The 26,647-nt window shown below is 38.8% G+C and overlaps 1 protein-coding gene across 2 annotated transcripts in view; it reads left to right on the plus strand.

Annotated features, from left to right (window-relative positions):
- The window catches only part of CACNA2D2 (calcium voltage-gated channel auxiliary subunit alpha2delta 2), a 621,934-nt gene that overhangs the window by 406,789 nt on the left and 188,498 nt on the right, over positions 1-26,647 (plus strand). For both annotated transcript variants that reach the window (XM_087709243.1, XM_087709244.1), the window contains exon 5: positions 10,714-10,758. In XM_087709243.1, coding sequence (XP_087565369.1) covers positions 10,714-10,758 — 45 coding nt within the window. The remainder of the gene's footprint in view (positions 1-10,713; positions 10,759-26,647) is intronic.

The following is a 26,647-nucleotide window of genomic DNA, read 5'->3' on the forward strand; positions in this document are numbered from 1 at the left end:
GGTCCCAAGCCAACTGGCAAAACCAGGCTTTAATATACTTCTGGAAGGGCAGAAAGGTGGGAGCAATCATCACCTCAGATGGTGGAAAGTTCCACAGAGCCGGAGCCGCAGCAGAAAAGGCTCTGTTCCTTTACTTCATCAGCCAGAACTATTGCCCAACAGAGTCCACAACAGATACCTTCCAGTGAAGCAAATGGGGTGGGCTAGTCCCTTTGGGGCAAAACAGCTCTTCAGATACCCTGGACCTGTGCCATATGTTATTAAGAAGCAGGTGTTCCACTTAGCAGTCAAGTTTTCAGTTGTCATTTGGTTCCATCGCAACATGACAAACAAGAACCACACAGGGAAATTGATAATTATATTGCAAACTCCTAAAATTCCCATCTGCTCCATTTGAAATTGGTGGGAAACTGGTTGAGCTTCAGAAATGACATGATCTCAAAGGCAAAACAAAACAAAACACCCCGATATAAGAAAAGGTGGCTACAAGGAACCTTGCAGAAATAGATACTATTTATTGAAAGGGGGAAGTAGAAATATTATTTTTGAGGTGCAGAAGGCAGCGAGCGTGGTCACCTCATGGCTGCTGCTGTGTTGCAATATTTTTGGGGAGGGATTATTTTTGGTAGAGGGCTTATTTTAGCACATACGCTCAAAAGCTTGATTGGACTTATTATCCAGGAAGGTCTTATTTGGGGAGAAACAGAGTATATTTAAAACATCAGATATCCCCGGATTCCTTTAATTCTCCTTGATCTCAGATGCCATCTATCCAGTGTATCCCTTCGAAGTAGTCCAGGCAAGAAGCACAAATCATGAGTGCTACTACTTGTATTGTAAGATTACAGGGACAGAATCTCACAAGTCTGAAAATCCTTCTCCTATCCTTTAGTTTAACATTCCAGAAAACTAGGGAAGGTCCTTTCTGAAATGTTTCCCACACGTTTTTCCTTCAATGGGCTGAGATACCTTTGTCTGCGGTTCTTCCTCCTATCCACTAAAGTCATTCCCATATACCATCACAGATATTCTCTGCCAGGTGGGAGCTGAAATTATCACGAGAAGGTAGTTACTACTTTCTGCAAGATGGACAGCATGGTATGTTGATTGCTCAGTCCAGTGGCATTTTAGCTGAAGGATTTCATCATTTCCCCTCCTGCTTTTGAATGTCTATTTGAAATTGCAACAGTGGAAGATACAGTATTCCATGATTTGATGCAAGTTACCGTCACTAGACAAATGACATTCACAACTTTTCCTTCTATTCATTTTTCTTTTTAACTCATGTAGTTATTCCTGAACATATTTTCCTTCCACATTAGCTTCCTGAATTTCTTACCTGGGGACAGGTGAGAAATATGTATATATTTTTTCTTATAAAAGCTTGCCTTCTTCCCCCAAGAAGGCCTTCCCTTCCTTAATTTTCTACTTTTCCTTGGGGAAATCTCATCTGTTACATCCAAAGACAACAGAGGTTGGAGACCCCTCACTCTTTTTAAGTAGGAGCTAATAGTGAAATCATTGTGGCCGGAGCAAAAGGTCTAGATATTTACTGCTGTGATAGTATTTCTTTCCATAAAAGCCGGTACTGCTGGCAGCAAAGCCTTCATAACTTTGCTTACTAGTCCTTATCTGGATAAAACCCTCTATCTTACTAGGTCATCATCTGGAAGAGGAGAGCTATATTAGAGATGAGTGCAATGCCAGAGGTTTTCTTCATATATCAGAAATATTGTGGAAATTCACCGATTAACCCTTTCTGGTGTAGTTCCCTTCCATCTATCAGTTGCCAGTTTTTGAGCTACCTAGATTATTTTCTTTCATTGTTACCCATGCTGAGCAGAAATTTGCAAGGAGGTTATTTGATATAGCAAGAATCTTGATACAAGCTTGATAGATTTTGTGCATTCCCTAAACAGGGGATAGATTAAGTCCATTCTCCTTATTGTAATGCTGAATATGGTTGCAATAGCAATAGCAATAGCAGTTAGACTTATATACTGCTTCATAGGGCTTTCAGCCTTCTCTAAGCGGTTTACAGAGTCAGCATATGGCCCCCACAGTCTGGGTCCTCATTTCACCCACCTCGGAAGGATGGAAGGCTGAGTCAACCTTGAGCCGGTGAGATTAGAACCGCTGAACTGCAGATAACAGTCAGCTGAAGTGGCCTGCAGTACTGCACCCTAACCACTGCACCACCTCGACTCAAGACATAGAACTTGATCTACCTTATTTAACAGAATGCTAAACAGAACGCAGCGTTCAGAGGGCAATTAAGAAAGTGGTAGAGATTTTATCTGCCCAGGGGATAAATCCTCACCAAGGAAGAAACACCAATTTATTGGGGTTTTGCTATTGTTTGTTTGTGTATTGATTGCAACAAAAATTTACATTATTCTTCCAACATTTTGGTATTTTAGAGTAAGGATAATCCCATGTGCAAATGGTAGAATTGACCTTGTAGCTTCTTTCTAGTATCTTTTAATATAATAATTGTATTAAAGATTATAATTATTACAGTAAAAATGAATACAAATAGGAAAAAGGAGAAAGGTTCAGAAAAGAAAGAAAAAAAGAGAAAGAAAAAAGTAAGAAAAAATAAAAATATAGTAAAGAAAAAGAAGAGAGATATATACATATGTGGTCAGTGTTGTACTCTGGATGGCCTAAAAGCCATATCCCAAATGAAATATGGCACTGTACTAAAATAGAAAATGCCCTGAAACTTAGTGATAGATAGTAAAATATATGCAATAAGATTTCTGATTGTTTTATACTTCAGCCAATCTACAAAAACCTAGTGGGTGATGTTTAGGAAAACATTTTTTACTTTTTCTTCCTGCCAATGGTTTAGTTATGCTAGAGATCCCCCCCTCCCCCCATAGGATGCATGTAGGATTATATGTGAGCCAGGCTATACATCTTACATTGATACAAAAGCTGGAGGAAGAACTTCAGTTTGGAATTGAAGTCTTAACATTTCTACCCAATGCAGGTGTTAGATTTTCATTTCTTTTTCCCTGGCTCTGATCTCACAGCAAGACTACATTGCACAATTTTCTGTCATAGAGAGATTAGTACAACACAATGACACAGAAGCAGCCAAAACAGATTTATCCGGTGCCGTACAACCAGAAATATTAAAGTCCACCCGAGGATTAGAGGAGCCTGAATTACGAGAGGTCCTTTGCATGCTGCAATCATAAACCATGGATTTTCTTCTGCTTTGGAAGAAGAAATATGAAAACAGCATGTTTAAATCTTATATTACATTATCTCCAAGAGCAAAGACATGCAATCTGGAACATTCTGCTATTGGAAAGGTGCATGAATTTCATTAACATATATGTTACAAAAAACACCACCATTGTTTCATACTATCCTTACGCTACATGTTCATTTATCAGTTTATATTATCTGCTTTTCATTTTACAGATACTAATTCCAAAGTGTGATACAAAATGCTCATAAATATCACTTGCCAGGTCCCATTTGATAGATAGATAGATAGATAGATAGATAGATAGATAGATAGATAGATAGATAGATAGATAGATAGATAGATAGAGACAGACAGACAGACAGACAGACAGACAGACACACAGACACACAGACACACAGACACACAGATATAGATATAAGCTTATTTTAGAGACCGATGTACTCTTGTAGTTAATGCATCAAACTAGAAACCAGGAGACTATGAATTCTAGTTCTGCCTTATGAACAAAGCCATTCAGGTGACATTGGGCCAGTCCTCCATCTCAGCCCTAGGAAGGAGGCAAGGGCCCATCACTTTTGAAATCTGAATAAGAAAACTGTAGAACTAATGTGTCAGACTAATACACTGGAGTTTAGTTGTATAGTTTAGTTTAGGAGAGGCAGGAAGATCTAAAGGCTAAATAATCTGCTTTCCAAGATGTAATGAAGCACTAAGTGTATATATTTAGGAGCTGACATGAAAGAGACAGAGACACAAAATATAACAATCTGAGTATATTATGAATTCTTTTATGAAAGTTAATTTTTTTACTGAATGTAAAAGTTCAGCTAACATCCAGCTTTTTGTTAAATAATGAACATCTTCCTACTAATTTGAGATCTCGTTAAATCAAAACATTTTTGTTACCTTTAGTTCTAGCATTCTGGAGAAGAAAGAGGAAATTAGTTTAGTTAAACAGGTTTCCGTCCCTGTGATAGTACCAAAGAATAATTAGTCCGTCTCAGCTCTTTATAGAAAATCTTCACAATGATAAAGCTAGTAATTTTGTAATCCACGACGTTCTGGTGGAGCATATGTAGTGGGGTATGGATGTACATAGCAATTAAATTTCCAGTTAGTAATAGAAGTCAGTCTAGATTTTTGGTCAATATTTAAAGAGATCTAGAATAGATAATTATTAAACATTTAAAAATATTAAAAACCAGTGGAAATCACTTTAAAAAACAGAACCAAGAAGAAACATAGAGTATGAACCTGTCAGAAAAATGAATGTCAACAGGAGAGTCCCATAAAACAGTGGGCACAAACATTCTTGGCACCAGGGACCAGTTCTGTGGAGAGAGGTTTTTCCGTGGACTACAGGGGGTGTGGTTTTGCATGCTGCCTGCATCCCACTGATGGGGCTTCACTTGTCCACGGGGCCTGGTTGCTGGCATGCTGCAGCCCGGTTCCAGTGCACAGACGAGGGGTTGGGGACTTCCGCCATAAAACATACCATTACTTCTGGCAGTTAATGCAAGAGTCTTCTCCTATTTTTATTTCAGTTAAGTAAGCCAAGTTATTGTATGAGTTCTCTAGAATCTGGGGCTACCACTAGAAGAATTCTGCTAGCTGTAGAGGTCAAGTTAACGTATAATACAATTGGCCTCATTAATGCAACTTAATAAATTGAGGATACATGCAGGAAAAGGTACCCCTTTCAATTATATCTGTTCCAAGTGCTGACTGAAACTGTACAGCAAAACACTGTATCCAGATAATGAATTTCATATTTGGCTGCTTTTTTAACCATTTAATTCTCTCATTTGCATGTTGGGGATTCTTTCTACAGAAATAGCAGCAAAGTTGTTTGCCGCACTGCTGATGACATTGCGCAGCTCTTATCCTTTGATATTTAGGTATTAAGAATAGAAACTTGCAGAGGGAAAATCTACTGAATTGACAGGAAATGTGCATAATTGAAACTTCTGATTATATGTAAGCACGTGCGGAGGAAACTTCTGATTTAAAAACTTTGCAAATAAAACCAAAAAAGAGAAAACAATAGCCAAAGAAACTACAGTATTATGATGAATTCTGATATAATCCAGATTTAACATCTAAAATCTTTGTTTCAAGAGACAAATGACAGGAGACTATTCCTTGAGGATACTGACTTCCATCTGTTATGATTCTTCTATGTGGGTACTAATATTGACCTATGTTATAGGACCATTACATTGATTTCTGCAGCAGTGCATATGAAGTCTATTATCTGTATTATTGAAAGTAGGATATGAATAAGAATTGTGTAGAAACTATTTGTATACAAATTATCCATATTTGTGTACAAATAATTGTTATTAGCAATAGCAGTAGCATTTATATAATGATACACAGTGCTTTACAGCCTTCTCTACGCTAAAGTTCCCCAACATTTCTGGGTTAGTGGCACGCGGGGGGAGATGGACAGGGGCCTTTATGTGCACATGCACACATGCAAATGGGGCTGCAAGTGTGTGTGGTGCTTGAGGTGATGGTAATGCCTGTGTGGCAATTGTGATGGTAACACCCACGTGGCACTTGTGGCAAATGTAATGCCCATGTAGCACTCGCAGCAATGCTAGCGCAAGTGAAGGGTACACACACGCGTGCACTGGCCAGCCATTCACACAACTCAGTGGCCAATAGGCCACAGCCCATTAGTGGGCTGGGCCCACAGGTTGGGGACAGCTGCTGTAAGTGGTTTACAGAGTCAGCATATTTCCCCCAACAATCTAGGTCCTCATTTTACCAACCTCAAAAGGATGGAAGGCTGAGTTAACCTTGAGCCAGCCAGGATCGAACTGCTGACAGTTGGCAGTCAGCAGAATTAGCCTTCAATATTGCATCACCACTGCTCTATTAGTGTTATTGTTATTGTTGCTATTACTGTATTATTATTGTTGTTATTGTTACAATTATTTTCACTAGGTATTGCTATTCTGCATGGGGTTTGCTAAGGTACTATTGCAAATGTCACTACTAATATCATTGAGAATACTTTTTTTGTCTATTCACATGCTTATTAGGAACTGTCTGTTGCTGTCTGTGATTAAAGTTGACATAGGGGGCAGGCATGCCCTATCTGCTGCTAGATCAATCCACTTGGAAGAGAGCATCCAGAAATATGTCCTCAACTCCTTCTGGTTGGTTCAAGCTGTCTTCACAGCTGTGAATTGAGTTGTCTCACTGTCAGCCAAATTTTAGGTCTCACAGTGATGTCTAGGTAAGAGAGCCAGTATATAGCACAGTGGTTAAAGTGTTTGGACAAAGAGCAGGGAGATCATTGTAGCCCTCCCCTTGGGCATGGAAGTCAGCTTTGTGACCTTGGGCCAGTCACTCGCTCACAATTCCAATCATCTTTAGGCTCTGCAACAAGCCAGCTGATGAACTAAATCCTCTGTGCATCATGCACTGATAGCTTCACTGTAAGAGCCAAGTAAGTGCAGTGCAAAAACAAGCAGGCTCTGCAGCCATGTAAGACAGACTATTATGTACAACAACAGTGATGCCGTGGGTATAACTAGAAAAAGAGTAGAAACTAGCGTTGAGATAGGAAGCATATTGTCTGTGTTGTACATTTTGGAAGGCATTGTTGCCTGTTATCTACATCTATATAGCTATCTATATATCTCTGTATCTACTGCTAAAATTCTCATTGTCATGATCTTGAACTGGGAAAAATGGCACATCATAGGACAATATTTTTTTAATCAGGTTGTCTCAAATGGGCTATCTTGCAGAATACCTCTAAAATCTGGGACCCATGACTCCTGAGGGAATGAAATTTGGGGGAGTGGTGGCTGCTTCAGTACTACTGGCTACTACTACATTGTTGGGCTGATGCTGCGGTCACAAGAATCTCATTTTTAATGTTCCATGACAGTTTCCCAGCCAATCGCATGGAAGGGAAGGGAAGGGAAAGGAAGGGAAGGAAGGAAGTAAAATTTCAGACATTCTCTGCCAGCTTCTCATTAGAAAACTCAATAGGAAGCAAACAGGAAGTCATAATTTGCTCCCAGTCCCATTGTTTGGGTTTTTTTGCTCATCCCTGGTCATCATCTCTTAAATGATGACCTCACAGGGCACAGTTTGTCTAGTAATAGAAACGGCTCCTTGAACATGGGCATGATCTGAGAGGGAATACATAGATTGTGTTGCTTCTTATAGAATGAGATGCATTCCATCTGAAATGTATTCCCTATTCATTAGTCTTTTAAGAAGTTAATTCTCTGTCCATGTAACTTTAAAGTTCCCAAGGACTCCACCTCTTTGCAGGATAAAAGACAGAGCTGTAAAGAAATGACTTGGAAAACATGTTCTTAGCAGCCCCACTGCCGTTTCTTGGTTTACAGCAGAAGAAAAGCACCTCTATTCAATCTAACTCATTTCGTCCACACTTTATATGTGTGGCCCATAATCCCAAGGGTTTAAATAGGCTGAAAGATGCAGTTCTTGACATGTTTTAAATATAATTTCCTGCATACCCTGGAATCTCCAAAGTGTGTTACAATCCTTGCAACGTGACCAGATGCAGAAGAACATCCTTTTTCTAATAGGTCAACTGAGAATTTCAGGACCACTGATGGATGCCCTTGGATCCGTGGCGGTCCTGAGCGAGCTGCAAAGGACAGCACGTTACCACTGCAGCTTCAGTCTCACTCCATACTTGTCGGTAGAATGCAAACTCTGAGTGCCCTTTAATTACCCCTTTTGATAGAATAGAGCATTATATTTTGACAGCATTGCTGCTCTCTGAATTGCTGGTCCCTTTATGAATTTTATCAGCTGCTGGGTATCCTAGCATAGAAGAGAAATTGGAGCACAGATTTCTATGCAAATAGTTTCTAAATACTGCATATTTAATGGCATGCAGTTCTTCTTTGGAATTATGAATTCAGTCCCTAGTATTTCATTGTCTGTTTAGATGTTCTGGGTAAAAGGAAGGGCAATGTCTAAAATCACCGTTAGTACACATTCTTCCTTAAGGACTAAGAATATATTCCATGCTTCGCATACATTCATTGAATCATAATTAGGAGGAAGGATATTATAAACTACTCATATGACCTTTGGAAATGCAGTCCTTGAATTCAGCTTATTTGTAATGAGGTAGGGAAAGATTTAGGAGTCTTCCTGGAATTACAACTCCTGGTAAAGGACATGCCCAAGAGTCATTTTGTCCAGCTTCGGCTGCTTTGCCAATTGTGATCCGAGCTGGATGAGAAGACTCTGATAATTGTGAAGTGCCCTGATCACACATAAACTACATCCCTGTTCCACTATTTGGAATTTCCACTGGTGGGTGAAAACAACTACAACCAATGTGATAGGCACTGCATCGAATTTCCAACAGGCTTTGAGGAACAATTCAAAATATTGATTTTAACATATGTGGGATGGCTTCCTCCTTATGGGGCCAACCCATTCATCGTTTTCATGCCCAGTGAGGAATTCTTCCCCATAAATGTGAAGGTGGAAAATTATAATAGTGGTGTTTTTTTTCTTGCCTGCTCTCACCTTGAGGAAATGCTTCTTCTGGGAGACAGAGTTGGAATTCACTAGTGGGACATCAGAATAGAACTTTTTCAAAAGGTCTTCAGGGTTCCCATATTGGCCTCTTTAGTTATTGGTTTATGTTACTGTTTGCTCTTTGTAATTTAGTGGATTTAGTTGCATCTGCTTACAAATCACTGTGAGTCATCAATGTACAAACATAATAAATAAAATAAACAAGTCAAAGGCTTTTGCAAATCTTTGAACCTTAACACTATCCTCTCTCAATTTAAATGTTGCAAGAATATGTATTAAAATACAAATATTTTTAAATACCGTCATTTAAAATACATATTTCAATGTGAATTCTGAAGTAGATATCTTTCAAATATATGAATATATTCAGATATATGAATGATGAGGAAACATCGAAGAGCAGAATTATGAAAGAAAAAAGAGATGGCATGAAGTGGAAGTAGAATCATCTGTTCACAGGACAGCTCTCCAAAGAGAGGGAAGAATTGTTAATAGCATTTTTATCACCATTGTTCAGGCTCAGAAAAGATGTTATTGGTTTTGGTTTTAAGCTAGTCCCATCGCAACCTCCTCTCATTCTTGCTGCAGTTTTTTTTTTAAAAGGCAAACGATGAGTGAAAGCTGGCCTTCTGGGAGTAAAATCAAAATTTGTTCATTTTATTTTAAATAGCCCATTCATTTTTTTCGTTTGATTATGTAGATCGTACACATGGATTAACAATGGTATGCCTTTGAATTTAGCTGCCAATTATTTTGCATGCTTTTATTTAGTAATTTGCCTCTGTTCTATGGGATTTCTTAAGCCATCCGAGTTCACCTGTATAGATATGTCACCATAATGTGGCTTCTTTCTATCATGCCATGTTTTGTGTATCTAGCTATTATGGTTTGTAAATCATTTATATATTTAAACATTTTATATGTGGCTTTCAAGAATAGGATAGGATAGAACAGGACAGGATAATTCTTATTGGGCAAGTGTGATTGGACACTCAAGGGATTTGTCTCCAGTGCATAAGTTATCAGTGCACATGCAAGCAACAAGTGATAAATCATGGTCATAATCATCATAAAAATACATTACCATAAATCATAAGGTACAACACTCAGTGATAGTCATAGGATACTAAATAAAAGCAATCAACATTAATCATAAAAATCTTGTTTACACTTATTTTCACTTAAAAGTAATAGATTACAACAAAATAGCTTCTAAACATAGAATAGCCTTTCTGGTCTATGGGAACCTTAGTTCAGCCATCTCTCTCAATGTACTGTCACCAAGCATTTTTCTTTTGGAACTGATCGTGCTGTTCATACAGCTACTGAGTCAAGAGGCATCTTTCATGGCAATCATACTCTCAAAAGATCTGGTGTTTCTACTGATACATATCTAAATGACATATATACCTGATACAGATCAAAAGAAACATGGGGTGTCCCTAGTTTAGTCTAATGAACTATTCAACAGACTATGAAAAGCCAGAAGGGAGAATGGCGGGGCCTGACGTCGCTACAACACGACATGCAATCTTGGGGCTTCAGGATTGCTGTCGATATCTCTGTTGCTGGACAATCCTTTTGGATCTAAACCGTTCTGAAGGAATGGTGATAGAGAAGGGCATGTCTTGCTGATCTCAGGGGCATCACAAAGCCTATGATTGAAGAAAAAGTGGTGGAGTTGCAGCTACCCCTGGGGAATCTCCTGCCAGACATATGTCCCAGCGTGGTTCCTTCACCCCATCAATAAAATCCAATCACAACTCAGCCCACTATCAGCCTGCCTCAAAAGACTCCCAAAGTTTTGTGATAATTCTCCAGAGACCCATAATCCTATATAATATTTGGTCTCAACTAATATTTAGGAATCCTTTAATGATGAAAAATATTCCTGGATCCTGCACTGTACTTATCACCCTATTTCTTTTAATCTACAGGAGGAAGATATTGAATACTATGACTCCAAGGCTGATACAGAATATGTAAGTATCTTCTAGTTGCATTGCTTTTGTTCTACATAGTAATAGATTCAGTATTAATTTCTGTAGGGCTTTCTTTGCTACAGTTGTTCAAAGTTTACATTCATTTAATGGGCTTAAGATGGTGAAAAAGTAAGTTGTGGAGCTGTAAACCTCCAGCTCTTCTTCATCCAGTGGTAATGGAAAGGAAGTTGTAAACATTTAACTACATTTCAACAAGGAGAAATTTCAAAGAACAGAAGTAGGACAAAAAATTGCTCATCAGTCTTGGTGATTTCAGGGAGGTGCGTTGGAGAAGAGAAAAAGGATATATAAGTGTAAGTTTTGTTACATTTTGAAATGGATTCACAGTTTTATTTCATGGTTTAAATTCTCATTGCTTCCTTGCTTGGTTAGTTGAGGTTTTTTATTTTGTTGGTTTTGGTTTTGATTTTTTTTGTCGCTCTCTCTCTCTCTATTCTCCAGCTCAGAAGTGCTAAAATCTTCCCATGTAGTTTTATCAAGTATCATAACAATAAAATTATTTTCCAGGATAAGGAATGCTGAAATAGGACAAATTTAAGCATAGAATATCATAGTGAAACCTTAAGAAAAGAAATGGTGCAGAGTGAGAAGACAAGTTTTAGGTGCTAAAACAAAACCATCTATCTTTGTTAGTTGATTGAAAATATATACTGTCATTGTTGCTTACATCAAATACTGAATTCACTCTGAAGTCCTGTATCTGGGAATAAATCCAGCAGTCCCTAAAAAGACTTGCTTTTAACAATGAAAGTTACTATGAAGCTCCAAGAGTTTTATATTTATATGAGTTCATGTATATAAAACTGCTAACTTTCAGTTACCCAAAAATACCCCATCTTCTTCCTTCGTAATTAAAATATAAATTTAGAAGCTAGTGACTACTTGTCCATTCATTACCATAAGCTAGATATATCTGTTTTCTATCTCCTTGAGTGCTAAAGAGATACTGTGGAAATACATTTGGTCTCCTGCAAATGTTTGTCATGTAATTGTCTCATCTACCCTCTCTTCTCTCACTAAGCTACCCAAAAGTATTATCTATCAAAAAAAGAGAGAAATGGATATTTGAGGAGTCCTTGCTGCTCTCTGAGCTTGGTTGTTTTCTTGCAGACATTTCATTACCCAAACTGGATTTCTCATTTCAACCAGGAGCTACCAATATTTTCCTTTATTAGATGGATCTTTATACAAGTGGTTAATTAATTAGATATTTTCACAAAGTTTGCACCAGGTTACATTTCCTGGGATACGGTGAAGCTACAATGATATATTACAAACTGTTACAGAATGACAGAGTTGAAGAAACCTTGGAGGTCTTCTAGTCCAACCTCCTGCTCAAACAATAAATGCTATACCATTTCAGACAAATGGTTGTCCAATCTCTTCTTCAAATATATCTTATTCGATCCAGTCTCTCTAATGTGTGTGCTTATAGTTAGTGTTGACTCCTGTCCACCACCTGGATTAGTCCCTGCAATTTTCTTGGGAAGTTTTTGGGAAGTTATTTGCCATTTCCTGCTTTCTAGAGCTGGCTTAAGGTCACCCAACTGGCTTTGTGCCCAAGGCAGGACTAGAACTCATTGTGTCCAATTTCCAGCCTGGTGCCTTAGCCATTATATAATTACATAACAATACATAATAATGAGCTGTCCATTGTTATGTGTTCTTGGCAGTTTAGATATACTTCCTTTATTTACATGGAGATTCTAAAACAGCATTCCCAGTCTGGGCAATTTTTAGATATGCAGATTTCAAATATCAGAATTTTCAATAATGGCCAACCTAACTGAGGAATCCTAGGAACTGAAGTCCATGTATCTAGAGAGTACTCATGGGCGACATCCCTAAAATTGAGAGGTGGCTCTAAAAGTTTTGGTTCCAAGTGCTGAGATACTGGTAGGCCCCACTCCATGCTCACTTCATAATACCGACAAACTATCAAACAAAGACTGAAGAAGCCAGGTGCACTTTGCTAGAGAAAGTCATTTTGCTTCTTGGGTAAGTTTCTAAAATTAAAGCTAGCATCTGAAATTCAAATGAAGAGCAAACATCTAATTAGAGACAGAATCTAATTCTCTACCCTCCTCCCGGCACAGCCATCCTGTAATTCTGGCAATCAGAACGTTAAGTATAAACTAGAGAGCTTCAGTTCCCCAAGGAAATAGGCCTTTGCTAGTTACTACGTGCAATGTGAACACTTGGAACGGATGTTGCTCAAAATTACTCCCAAGTATCCACTCCTGGCTTAACTCACTCCAGAACTGACTGCATTTGATTGGCTATGGAGTGCTTTTGGAATAGTTCAAATCTTTCAGGGCAGAGGAAAAAAAGAACTCGTATGCAAAAGCAGGAACAGAGGTTGTCATTGCCAGCTTGGTGAGAAGGTGCAAATCACTGATCTCTCCATTTGAGAAAGCTGCTGTCCTTAAGCTTCATAATATTAGTGGAAGACTAACATGGGGTTCCTATAGTTCACAAACTGGACTATAAACCAACAGTATTTATCCAGTTATATGTCTGTCATGATTGAGTTGGTATCCGTTCTTTATTTACAATGGATTCCGTCCCAGATTTGTTTCATTTATGTTTTTATAAATGAAAAATGTGGAGTCCTTGACAGTGGGAATCCAAAAATGTGGAACCCTAGACAGTAAAGAAAAGTTCATAGAAAACATAGTTGCAAAAAATGTTGTCACCCTATAACCAGAGGAACATTATTCTACATGTCCAATTTGGTAATTATAGACAAGGAACAGATTTGAACACCAACTCAAACACAGACTTAAATTTGAATGATCGGCCCATTTTTTTAGGAGAACAATGAAGCTAGAGGGCTATAAAATGGAATCATATGTTCTCAGATTTCTACCAGAAAGGGTCATAGCTGATAACTGCAGTGGTATAGAAGATTAATTCTAAAGTTACTGTTATGGGCTTAATTAGCCCAGCTCTGCCCCAAATTAAGGGTTTTACGGGATCATAAAAAGGGAGTCAGATGTGTTTTATACTGGAGTTGGATATTGTCTCAAAGCTGTATAACAGACATACCTACAGAAGTTAATTATTAAGTTTCTTTCACAAACCTAAATATAAGGAGGGTGAAAAGATGGGTAAGAGACAAGGCAATCTTTTATTTAAACTTCTTATTCACTTCCTAAAATTTGACCAAGTCTCTCTCTCCCCCCACCCTATTTTACCATTCCTCTTATTAAAAACTCACCTGTACAAGGGAATCTAACACTATCTTCTAAGTAAGAAACCTCCTTCCTCTGAAAACAATCTCATCTTCTCTGTTCGTTCTCATCCACTTTCTTCATTATGATTTTTCCCCTCTCATTTGTGTTCAGCCTTGCTTGAATTCCTCAGCCGATGACTGTGCCTTGGAATGCAAAACCTGTAGCATGCGAGACCAGAGTTGTTACTCCTGCTACTACTACTGCTACTACTGTTCGTCTAATTTGCTTCCTCCATTCCTCTCTCCTTCTATGTTTTCGCACAAAGATGTGCATAATCATTAGCAGTTTAGAACACATGGCAATAAATCTCTATTCTTGGCGTGCCTGTTCCCTTGCTGTTGAAAATTTATGAAGCTATAAAGGGCAAAAAATGTAAGCGTTCCTAGAGAAACACCGCTTGCAGTTGATTGGTTTAATAATAAATGGATTTCTAAGGTCAGCCAACATTATTGATATAATTTAGGCCTTATTTCCTGTAAAACAGTAGCTACTGTACTCTCTATATCTTACAGCAATCTGCATTTGAACTTCTGTTAGTATTTCTATTACAAATTAATTCTGTCCCTTCAGCTCCTCTAGCAGTGCTAAATAAGGGCTTATTATTATTTCCTGCTGAACATTGGCAGGAAAAAAGCACATCTCCCTACTAGCCTTCTAGATCCTTGGCTGATAGAGTTCATCTCCTACTATTTTCCCTTAAAACAACACTCATCTGGGAAGTTTACCCACCCCTCCTTTAAACTATAGCTGGAAAGGTAACATTGATGGAGACCAAAAAGAAAATAGTCATGTTTCCTAACATGCGGTATGTCAGAATTCTTCAAACTGGGTTCCATAGAACCCAGACGGGTTCCTCGAGAACTTAATGGACTTCTGCCGCAGGGGTGGGCTTCAAAAATTTCAGCAATAGGTTCGTCAGCCTCCTGCACCACGGCAATGGGGGGGGGGGGCATGTTTTCACCTTCACCAGGCTCTGGAAGCTTTCCTCAAGCCTCTGGGAAAGCAAAAACTGCCTCCCCCGGGCTCCGGAGATCCTCTGGAGGTCGGAAGCGGGCCCATTTCTGACCTTCCAGGAGGCCCGTTCCCCCCTCCCTGAGTCTCCACATGAGCTTTGCACTTACCTCGTATCTAAAACAGGCTGCATGGAGACTCCTGGGAGGGGCGGGGCGGGTGAGGCAGAGTGGGAGGAACCTGCTGGGGGGGGGGGATTTGGAGGTTCTCTGAACCAGCCATAAGGTTAGCTACAGGTTCTCCCGAACCCAGGCAAACCCGTAACAGCCCAACCCTGGTTCTGCGTGAATCAAAGGGCTTTTAAAAAAAAAGAAAGAAGAAGAAGTCCATTCAAACACAGCCAATTGTCATTCATTAGAGCTTTAACTCTTGATCAGGAATGTAACCTTTGAAAGTGAGGTGTGTTTTTTTTTTCTTTTGTCATGGTCATATTTCCAACTTCTGTAAATAAAATGCAATCAACTCTGAAGAGCAGATGTGCATTGCAACAGGAGAAACCCCAGAATCACAGCATAGTATAAAGCATGATCCAGAAATCACCCCAGACATTCTTCAAGGAGCCTGCATTAGCAGAGGACAATGATTCTTAAGAATGGTTAAGGATAAACTCCCTAAACCTTTAAAATTAATCAGACTTCTGACAGTCCATGAATCATAAAATTCTAAATAGGGGGAAAGAAGAGCAAATTAGTTTCAGCTAGGAGAGATTCATTTTTTTATTTATTTATGATGGCAAATGAATCTTATTCCAACAAAATCCAACAAATGTAGAAAAAAATGATGATGAGGATGGCATTGATGATGCAATCAGAAAGATACTGAATGGAACTAAATATAAATGACCTAGCCCTTTCATTTTTGTTTGCATCCATTTTGCAGTTTAAATAGAGCATGATCACCCTCAAATGAAGTTAATTCAGAGAGACAATGTTTATTCAGTAAAAGTGATTTTATTCTAGAAGCTTATGAGAGATATAAATGTGGAGAGAAATAGAAATGAGATTCCTATTCACTGGACTGGTTTTTCATTCCACTGCCATTCTGATTATGAACTTCTTAAAAGGATTAATTTTTAAAAAAGTGATAAGGAGTCTGATTATTTGTACAAGAGAACTCACATATTTTATATTTGTTTTAAAAATCCACTTTACTCATTCATCCAACAGAGAGGAGTTCAAGGTTTATTCACAGAATAGTGTTCAAATTAACTGACATTCTCTTCTGGATTCCCCTGAAAGAAGATGAGAAAATTTCCCCCAAAACTCTTATTGTAATTGTAGAGTTGTAAGATGGCATATAAATCATAATAAAGGCAAAAATCCATTAGGACAAAATTAAACTGCCCACCTTCCATTGGTAATACTGAAGCTGCATTGATTTTGCTGGGCATCATAAACAGTATCCTTTGTTTTCTATATAATAATAAGTAACTTCCTAGAATGTTAAAAAATAATAAGTATTTTTTCTCAGTGGAATCATTTGTGATTGAACAGATGCAATTCTAATGCAGTCTGTGGTATGAATAGACCTCTGTATTTAGTATTTTTAAGACTCTGGTCCTTTTAAACCACATAGCGTTCCAATCAGGCATGAAATGCTCTAATGTTCACTACCGGTACAGAACTGGGAGGGTGCATGCTTTGCTCATGCATGGGCGCTTCTGCACATGCAGCGAACCTTCTGCGCATGCACAAAGCATCCATGATGACATCTGGGTGGGTGGGTGGAGACTCTCACAGCCACCCCTACCGGTTTGCCCAAGCTGGAGCAAACTGGCAGAATTCCACCTCTGATTCCAATTCTGTTTTCTAATAAAAGATAAAATAGTTTGTGATTGGTTCATTTTATGGCATTTTATGACCTCTCTTGTTGGTACAAATGCTCAGCTGTTAGAAGGAATCCAAAAGACAAAACCTGAAAGCTTTGATCCTTAACTACCACTTCCAAAAGTTGAAAGTAACAACTTAGGGACTTTTCAATTTTTTCCTGCAATCAGAAAAAAACAACCTTAGTTGTTTCTATCTTCCTGGGAGAAAAATATATACAGTACCTTGGGAAGAAAAGGTGTAGGGAAGTCAAACTGATCTTTTCATTCAAATAAAAACCTTGTAAATCTTGAGTTTCTTCCCCAAGATACCAATTCTTTACTGTCTGCATTTTTATATTGCATATCATTTTATAATTTGTGTGTTGGTTTTTGTCTTACATATATTGCAACTACTGAAACTGAACTTTGAAAAACAGAACACTGGTAGAGGAAGAAAGGGACTTAATCTTTTTCATTTCTTTCCTGTTGACCCTACCCTGCCCTTGCAAGAAAGATAGGAGGATAAGAATAAAATAGGGCTATGTTCTCTCAAGGAATAAAAGACATTGTTTGGAGGGCTTATATCCAGCAAGAAAGCACTAGGGAAAAGCATTTAAAAGCCTCTTTATCAGCCTCCATACTGCACCCTTATACAATAATATAATTGCCCATTTTGTTATATCCAGAAAGCTGATGTAGGCTTACGCATGTTTACTGGAAAATCTTAGTAAACTGTAATTTGTTATAACTGGACAGTGAAGATATGATGTAAATGAAGTAACTTTTCCTCCATATTTCCAGTACAGTGGGTGTGGATGAAGAGCAGCAGTGCAGGAAAAAGAGGAAGAGTAATTGCTAAGAAATTGAGCAAATGGGTGTTACTATATGGCTTTTCTCCTCCATTTCATTTCTTATAATGGAGTTTAAAATGCAAAGCACATGGACTGTGATTGATGCATTAGAGACCAGGGGTATGTGAAGCAATGCAAATGGATGGGTTTCCATGCAAGCTTTAGGAGCTTATAAACTACACTGCTGAGGATAGGAGCCATTGGAGCCGCCAATGCAGATGGTGTTCATAAATGGAATCAACTCTATGACACCCAGATAGGCGCTTTAGAATTACAAATTAATATTGTCATAACAATGTAATCATCTTTATTTATTTTTATCAAATTTCTACACTACCCAGCTCACTAAAGGGACCTTGGTTGGTTTACAAACAACACAATTTGGGCGTGTGCACACACACGCAGGTGTGGACATGGTATGCTTATGTGTGTCGTGGATAGGTAGGTAGGTAGGTAGGTAGGTAGGTAGGTAGGTAGGTAGGTAGGTAGGTAGGTAGGTAGGTAGGTAGCAGGGGTGGGTTCCTGCCAGTTCTAACTTCTTCTTTAGAAGAAGTTCTACAAATCTACAGTGCCGTTTAGAACCGGTTCCAGCTCTCTCCCCCCGTCCATCCGCACATCATCAAGATGTAGAGCGAGAAGAGGAACTCTGGGAGTTGAAGTCCACAAGTCTTAAAGCTGTCAAGTTTGAACACCCCTTGGGTTTTCTTTTTCTAAAGGGTTAGGGGTGCAAGGGTCTTGTAACTTGACAGCTTTAAGACTTGCGTGCTTCAAATGCCAGAGTTTCTGAGCCAACATTTTGGTAGCTAAGCAAGAGCAGATAGATAGGTAGCAGGGATAGGTAGCAAGAGCATTGTTAAATGAGTTTCACCACATTTTACAAGTTGGCCACGCCCATGCAGTCACATGCTTGGCAAGCCACTCCCATCCAGTCACATGGCTGGCAAGCCACTCCCACCCAGTCACATGACCAGCAAGCCACTCCCACAAAGCAGGCCACGCCTACAGAAGAGGTTCTTTAAAAAATTGAAACCCACCACTGGTAGGAAGGTAGGTAGGTAGATAAATAGGTAGATAGGTAGGTAGGTAGGTAGGTAGGTAGGTAGGTAGGTAGGTAGGTAGGTAGGTAGATAGATAGATAGATAGATAGATAGATAGATAGATAGATGATTGATTGATAGATAGATAGATAGATAGATAGATAGATAGATAGATAGATAGATAGATAGATAGATAGATAGATAAATAAGAGTTGGAAGGGACCGAGTGCCCAAACCAGAATGCATGTGCAAACATGACGTCTGTGTGTATGTGTGCGCCGGAGCATCGGCCAGCTGGTCTTTGGTTTTCCAGCTCGTGCATGCACATGAACCAACTGGCCTTTGCACACGCCAGAGCACCAGAAATCCGAAGACCAGCTAACTGGCAAAAACATGTCTGTTTTTTGGGCCATTTTCAGGCTGCTTTTCAGCCATTTTCTGGCACTCCGGTGCCTGCAAACACTAGCTGGCTGATGCGCTGGAAACCAGAAGAGCAGCTGGTGATAATGCGCATGCCCACAGAGAGGGTTCTGCATGCCACCTCTGGCACATGGATCAGAGGTTCACCATCATGGCCCTACACCATTTCCGACAAATGTATATACATAAAAACTTTTCCAATAAATCATAGCATTTGGCTGTGTTGCTAATGACATATCATGTGCAGACACGCTAGGCAGAATATAAATAGTTCATGTGTTGGAGACTGTGTGAGTTACAGCCAGTCTAGTAAGCTACAGAAGAGACATAAATAGCCCCAGGCCTATTAATGAAGATCAAAGCATATTTTAGAAGGAAGACGGAAGATCCGTGAAGGGCCCTCTTTGCTAGAGAGCGATTCCCAAGCGTGGAGGCATCAAGACTGCATCAAGGAAAGAACAAAGGAAGGAATGAAGAAAGGATAAGTGAAGTGTTCAAAGGCATTGCCAATGAAAAGCAGATGGATTTTGCAATCCTAGGCTTAACTAGGAAAAGGTCAGTTAGTTCTTTGGTTTCACGTTCCAGGAAAAAGCCGATAAAGCAACTCACAGAGACCTCGCTTTAATGAGGAGGAGAGGTGTGCTTATTCATTTTCCAAGTTCCTGTGGCTTAATCCTGCATTTCCTGCATGAAACCTGTTTAATGAAATATGAATCTTGTTTCCCTGGTCATGCTTGACACTTGGGAATGGCTTCTTTAATCGCACCAACATGGCTGCTGTTTTGCCTTTGTTTCTTTTGAGAAGTAAGAAGGTATGGTGTTGCTTGATTTTATGTTCAAACTGTTGCCCTCATTAGAGAAAATATGCTAAGGAAACAAAGATGCTATCTACGGATTCGTAGTATGCCAGAGCCCTCCAACTAGAAAAAAAAAAGAACCAGGCATTTTTATATGACCACTGTTTTCACTCCCTGAACCTTCCTAAGTACTTTGACATGGCTTCACTGCCACAGTGCAGGAAACACAAGACTGACATGTGTCAAAGAGTGCTTCCTCCAGCTAACCAGGAGGATAGCTCAGGAAATGCCTTTTAATTCGTATTCTATCTTATGAGCTGCTGGGGGGTCATAGAGAAACAAAAATCCTTCCTTTACCACTCTTTTTAAAAGGATTTTTTTTAAAAAAAAATGCTGCTCCCCAAGTGTTAATATAATAGCAAGCCATAGATTGCTTTGAGGTGGGAGATAGTTTGCTGATGATGGGGGAGGAAATGACCAAATATCGAACAATCTTGACACTATCATCATGTTACTTTTAAAAGCATGATCATTATGATACCATGTTGGCTACAGTTAAGTGCATTTCTGTAATCATAGCTTGCATGGGTCATAATAGATGGAGTGTGGGAACGGGAGAGAAAAGTTCAAAGCATCAAGGATATTGTTGTTATTAGCTGCAAAGTCATGTCTGACCTATCGCGACCCCATGGACAATGTTTCTCCAGGCTTTCCTGTCCTATACCATCCCCTGGAATCCATTTAAGCTCACGCCTAATGCTTTGGTGACTCCATCCAGCCACCTCATTCTCTGCTGTCCCCTTCTTCTTTTGCCCTCAGTCATTCCCAGCATTGGGCTCTTCTCCAGTGAGTCCTTCTTTCTCATTGGGTGGCCAAAGTAAGCATCAGAGATAGGCACCAGAATATCCATTTCTTTTAAATGTTTGATTGGTTCACACTGGTTTATGCGTTTGCATATTCCTCTCTATCTATGTGCCCTGTGTTGGTGTGACATGGGTAATAATTATTGACTATTGCAAGATAGACATTAGCTACAAATCTTAGAATAGAGTGAACATGCATGAAGCTTACTATTAATAGGGAATGTCGCATGTTGCATGTTGCATGAATATGACTAAGGTTGCTTATTTAGCCCATATCTTCTGCATCTTAATTAAAAAGAATGAAATCTTTCATTAACTAAACTCATAATGAGTATCAAAGATCAATGTTTGTGGCTCCCCTGGTGAGACGTATGGCATGAGGAGAAATGAGGCTTGATCTACAAGAGGAATAAATGGTAAATGGCATGAATTAACCAATCAAATAAAAGGAAAAATGGGCACATTTTTCTATGTGACATTAAAAGAAAGGGGAAGCATACGATAAAACTGAATGAAGAAAGTCTTGTTGTGCATAGTGAGTTGATTAATACACACACAGAAATGATAGTGTAGATTTAATTATGAACGAAAGGGCAAAAATGTATTTCGGAAAGTATGAATTTGTATGATCAAGGTTCTAACAGGTATATATGAAAATAGAGGAGTTCATAAGATGATGAGATGCAAGTTACACTTCCGAGAATAGTGATAATAAAAGAAATAGAAATGAATTCTCAGGAAAATTGTGCCTTCAAAATAATTTGAGTGAATGTGATCCAAGAGAAAAAAAATTCTATTCAGGGACATAAATGGGTAGATGAAACTCAGACAGTGGGTAAAACAATTATCAAGCCACTTGTAGATCCAAGAATTAATTACATATTGACAGACAGTTGATTATTTTCTTCGAAAAGGTCTGCTTATTTCAAATAAATGGTTCAAGTGTCCCCATAGCAAAGGAATAAGCTAAAACATGATTCATACAATTGTGATGAAAGATTGAGAGAATTAGTATAGGCCTAGGGGTAATAGGAGATTCTGGATGTGGAAAAGATTCTGACTGGAATTCTGGGAATCTAAGTCCAGACATCTTAAAGTTGCCAAGGTTGAGAAACACTGACCTAATGGTTAAGACACTAGTCTAGGATCAAGAAAGCTTGAGTTCTAGTCTTACCTTAGGCACAAAGCCAGTTGGGGGAGTTTAGCCAGACAGTCTCATTTAGCTCTGTCTTAGGAAAAAGACAGTGGAAACCATACAGAACATGTTGCCAAGAATATTGCAGGGAGTTGTCCATGGAGTCATTAGAATTCAACACTGACTTAAGGGCACAATAAATAAATAAATATTCCCTACAGGATGGCTTCTATCAACAGCATACCCATAATGCTTTCCTTTTTTCTTCTTACATTCTCCAATTGGCACTGAATGGAATACAGTTCTCTAATATGGAGGAAAGATAGAGCAGAATGATTGGTAGGAAATTTTAAATAGATTTTCTTTAGAAGGAAACGTCCCTCCTGAATTATTAATAATTCGTCATGTGGGGAGAGCAAGCAGAACTGTTCATCTGCCTCTCACTGTAATTCCAGGTGTATTGGGGTGGGGGTGGGCAGGGAGATGCTCCTTGATCAATGTTGAATTTCACCAAATTCTGAATGAAGATAGTCATTCGTCTACTAAGGGCTTCCCTGTACTCTCTATAAAACTGTATACCATTACCTAATTACAGGATAGTCATCCAGATAAGGTAGTTTTGTGTGGTTTATTCCAGGGATATGCTCCAGTACAAATGTTCAGAAGAGGTGGTATGTAATATGCAAACACATTATTTTAAATTCTGTTCTTAATAGGGATGCATTTTTGCTGTTTTATTTTTAAAAATGCAAGTTCAGTGGCACTTTGAACATGGGAGCAAGAATCCACCACATCTTACTAAATCTTTAAACAAAAGGTAATGAAAGAAAGGCAACCTACTAGCAGAAAATAGAAACAAGCCAATTTTTCACATCGGTTTATAATTTTACTCTTCTATTTTCAGTCACCTTGCATTTTTAAGTGCTCAGGAGTGCAATCCACTTTCTTAAAATAACTATCTGAAGCGGAGAGGGCTAGATAGGAAAAGGTGTCTTTGTACTAATGGCACCAACTATCATTTGCAAAGTTCCGCAGGCATAACCTTAAATGGGGCAATGGTGGAACTGAGGCACCCTTCTATCCACTGGTAAAAAGACTTTTCATTCATTGGAGCCTTTGCCAATCTGGGACTAATGAAATTTATTTTCTCTTCTTCCCTTTTTCCGTTCAAATCAAAGCAAGGTTGGATATGGGGGTCGGATGGAAAAGTAAGACTGACCCATGTGCCTCTGGCTTTAGAAATGCAAGAGAATGGCTTACTTTTCTCAGTGCACTTAAAGCATCACTGGACATTGGGATCCAATTCATCTAGAAAGGGTTGAGGTTTTTTTTTATTATTATTTTGGTTTTGTCTGCATGTTCCTGCTCGCTGTGAAAAACTAGAACTGGATTTCAAGAACAATGCAGTGGAACCAAACGAAGTAAGGAATTTACAATAAAACCCGGCCATCACAAAATCAAGGGTGTCAGATTTTGTCCTGAAGGTCATAAACAATAATTTTGAGCATTATTCTACTGAATTGGCAGAAAATAGAACAAAGTGATCTTACCCTTTATATGCTTGTTCCATTGGCTACTCCAGTTGGGGAGCAAGATGGGTTGTAGATCAAGGTTTTTGTTCGGTGTTGATCAAGGCAGCACAAAAGAATCTCAGTATTCCTATGCAAATTATCTCTCATCCTTTTTTGACTGAGAGCAAAGATTTCATCAGAAACAGAAAAGCAAGAGGAGAGTCAAACATTGCCTTTTCTTTTCTAGATTATGATTTGAAATCAACCTGATTTTTTTTTTAGTCCAACAAAATACACACCAAAGGTGCGCTTTTTAGAAGCTGTGTTGGGTTGTGCTATGTGGTTCTTCAACAGATGGATGAAAACATGTTGAAAGGAAATACCTGCAGGCCAGTAAAGAACTCATTCGATTATAATAACAAGCGACCTGCTTAGAATAATGGCGTTCAAAAAGTAAACACTCTAGTTAAAATGAAGCCTACCCCTGACTGATTCTGCATGCAAAGGTGCAGAATCACACACACACTCCCAAACCCATTTCCTACAAAATGATTTGGCTATTTAGACTGTGGAGCCTTCTCCCTTTACACAGTGTTTGTCTGCATTGCATGTGTGCATGTTTGTGTTTTAAGTTTTAAAGAGCAGAAAGCTAGAGCAAGAGGAGGGGGTAGAAAGCTCCCAAAATGTCAGCAGCAGATGAAGGGCATTGGAAAATTTAATCTCCTAAACTCAACTAATGTGACATTTGGATTTCATCTGATAAGCAATTGGTCTGCAATCCCCCAGCCCATCCCTTTTCTTCTCTCCTCTGGCTGGTAATTTAAAAATAAATGGTCTAGAAAGATCTCTCAATACTACCTTTGGCAACTTACTATTTTTTTTTAAGAAGCAAACAAGCAAGAGAAACTGATTGTTATTTATAACCTGAATGGCAATAAAGGACGAGACTCTTCCACAATGTGTTATGATTCTCTGCAGTGAGCTATTCTGAAGCAAAATGCATTAAGGGCAATATGGGTTGCGGTTTTAATTGGGGGCATATTTCTTAATCTTAGAAGGATGTCTTAGGTTTTTTTAAAATTTTAAAACACAGCTATTTCTATAAAAAAGCATTCACGGCTGCATACTTCAAGAGAAATAAACTGTGTCCATCTTGCAACTTAAGCCACTCTTCGTTTTCTTGGTTTTTTGTTATCTATTCTTGGTTTTTTGTTGACTATTCTTTAAGAGAACCTAAGACCCCATCCATGAATTATTTCTCCAATTCCTCAAATCCAGCAAAAAAAGGTAGCCATACTGTTAGCCAGTCCCCAAAGTGCTTTGCTAAGAGCATGATGGCATCCTGTTTTCTATGACAGAATATTTAATGCTAAAATCCTTTGAATTCCTTGTGGCTAGTCAGAGAATACACGATCTGAATGCTGATAATGGGAAGTTGAATGAATCAAGAACAGGCTATGGCATCAGGGAAAATCTCTGGCCAGAGAAGGACAAATAAGAAGAAGCAAGCAGGGGACAAAGAGGAATCAAATCTCATTGTGTAGTAGACAGAACAAGACAATGGACAGAGTGGATTGGGCTCTATGGCTCCCATGAAGAATGGTCTTTAGACTTCCACCTACAATCAACTATAACAGAATAATAGAGTTGGAAGGGATTTTGAAGGTCTTCTAGTCCAACCCCTTTCTCAAGCAAGAGACTCTATAGCATGTCAGACAAATGGTTCTCCAATTTCTTCTTGAAAACCTCCACTGGTGGAGCATCCACAACTTTTGAAGTCAAGCCATTTTACTGGTTAATTGTTCTAACTGTCAGGAAGTTTCTCCTTATTTCTAAGTTGCTTGATTAGTTTCCATCCACTGTTTTTTGTCCTGCCTTCAGGTCCTTTGGAGAATAGGTTGACCCCCTGTTCTTTGTGGCAACCCCTCAAATATTGGAACACTGCTATTACATCATCCCTAGTCCTTCTTTTCTTTTTTTTATTAAAAAGTTTTTATTAAAAAATAAATTAAAACATTGGACACAGTAGTAGTAGTTGTTGTAGTTTATTCAATTTGTATGCCGCCCTACTCCCGAGGGACTCAGGGCGGCTAACAACCAAGGGGGAAAGGGAATACAAATAGGACAAAAGACAGACAGATTAAAAAAAACAGTCGCAACAGGACAGTGTAGATTGTCCTGGCAGAATCTATGCCATACATGCTACCCTATATTTTTTAACATTTGATCCATACCGTATTTACAAAAAGAAGAAAAAAGTAACCTATTTCCATCCGTCTTAGTTTGTGTTTATCTTGTACATTCTCGCATTTTTCATTTCATACCTAATTCTAGTCTCCATTCTATGAATCTTGACTCATGCCTATTTCGGGCTTTCTCTTTTATATTCCAACCATCGATAAAATTTGTTCCACATCTTATAATATTTGGATTCATCTTTATTCTTCAATTCCCACGTCAATTTGTCCATTTCAGCGCAAATCAAAATTTTCCTAATTATTCCCCCTTCATGTGGAGTTTCCTTATTTTTCCAATTTTGGGCAAAGGACATTCTTGCTGCCATGATAATATGTATAGTTAAAATAATCTCCTTGTTGTATTTCCCAATGTGACCCTGGGATGCCTACAACTGTCATAAATATGAAACCAATTGCCAAGCATCTGAATTTTGATCATGTGACCATGGGGATGCTGCAGTGGTCATAAGTGTGAAAAATGGTCAGTGCCATTGTAACTTTGAACAGTCACTAAATGGACTAGTGCCCTTACAACTTTGATCGGCCCCTAAATGAACTACCTGTATTCCAAGTGTGGTGTTACCAAAGCATTCATTATAAAGCAGTACTAACAGTTCAGGTGATCTGCATTCTATCCCTCTGTTAATGCAGAGTAAGACTGCATCGGCTTTCATTGCTGACTCATATTTAAGTGATTGTCAAGTAAGACTCCTAGAGCCCTCTCAGTTACTGCTATTGACCCAGGCACCTCCTAAAGCAGAGGTGTCAAACTGGTGGCCCATGGGCCAGATGTGTTATGGGTAGGCCATGACACACATGCCCAGCTCCGTGAATGAGGAAAATGACGGCAATGTGACACCGCAAGTTTGACACCCATGCCCTATACTATTCTTTTGCATTTTATTTTTTGTTTTAGCCTAAATGTAAAACCTTACTTTTCTCAGCCTATTTGTTAATGCTGCT

Source organism: Thamnophis sirtalis, unplaced genomic scaffold (assembly GCF_051295495.1).
Source record: "Thamnophis sirtalis isolate CommonGarterSnake01/CBP01778 unplaced genomic scaffold, rThaSir2_p1.2 scaffold_3, whole genome shotgun sequence".
NCBI lineage: Eukaryota > Metazoa > Chordata > Lepidosauria > Squamata > Natricidae > Thamnophis > Thamnophis sirtalis.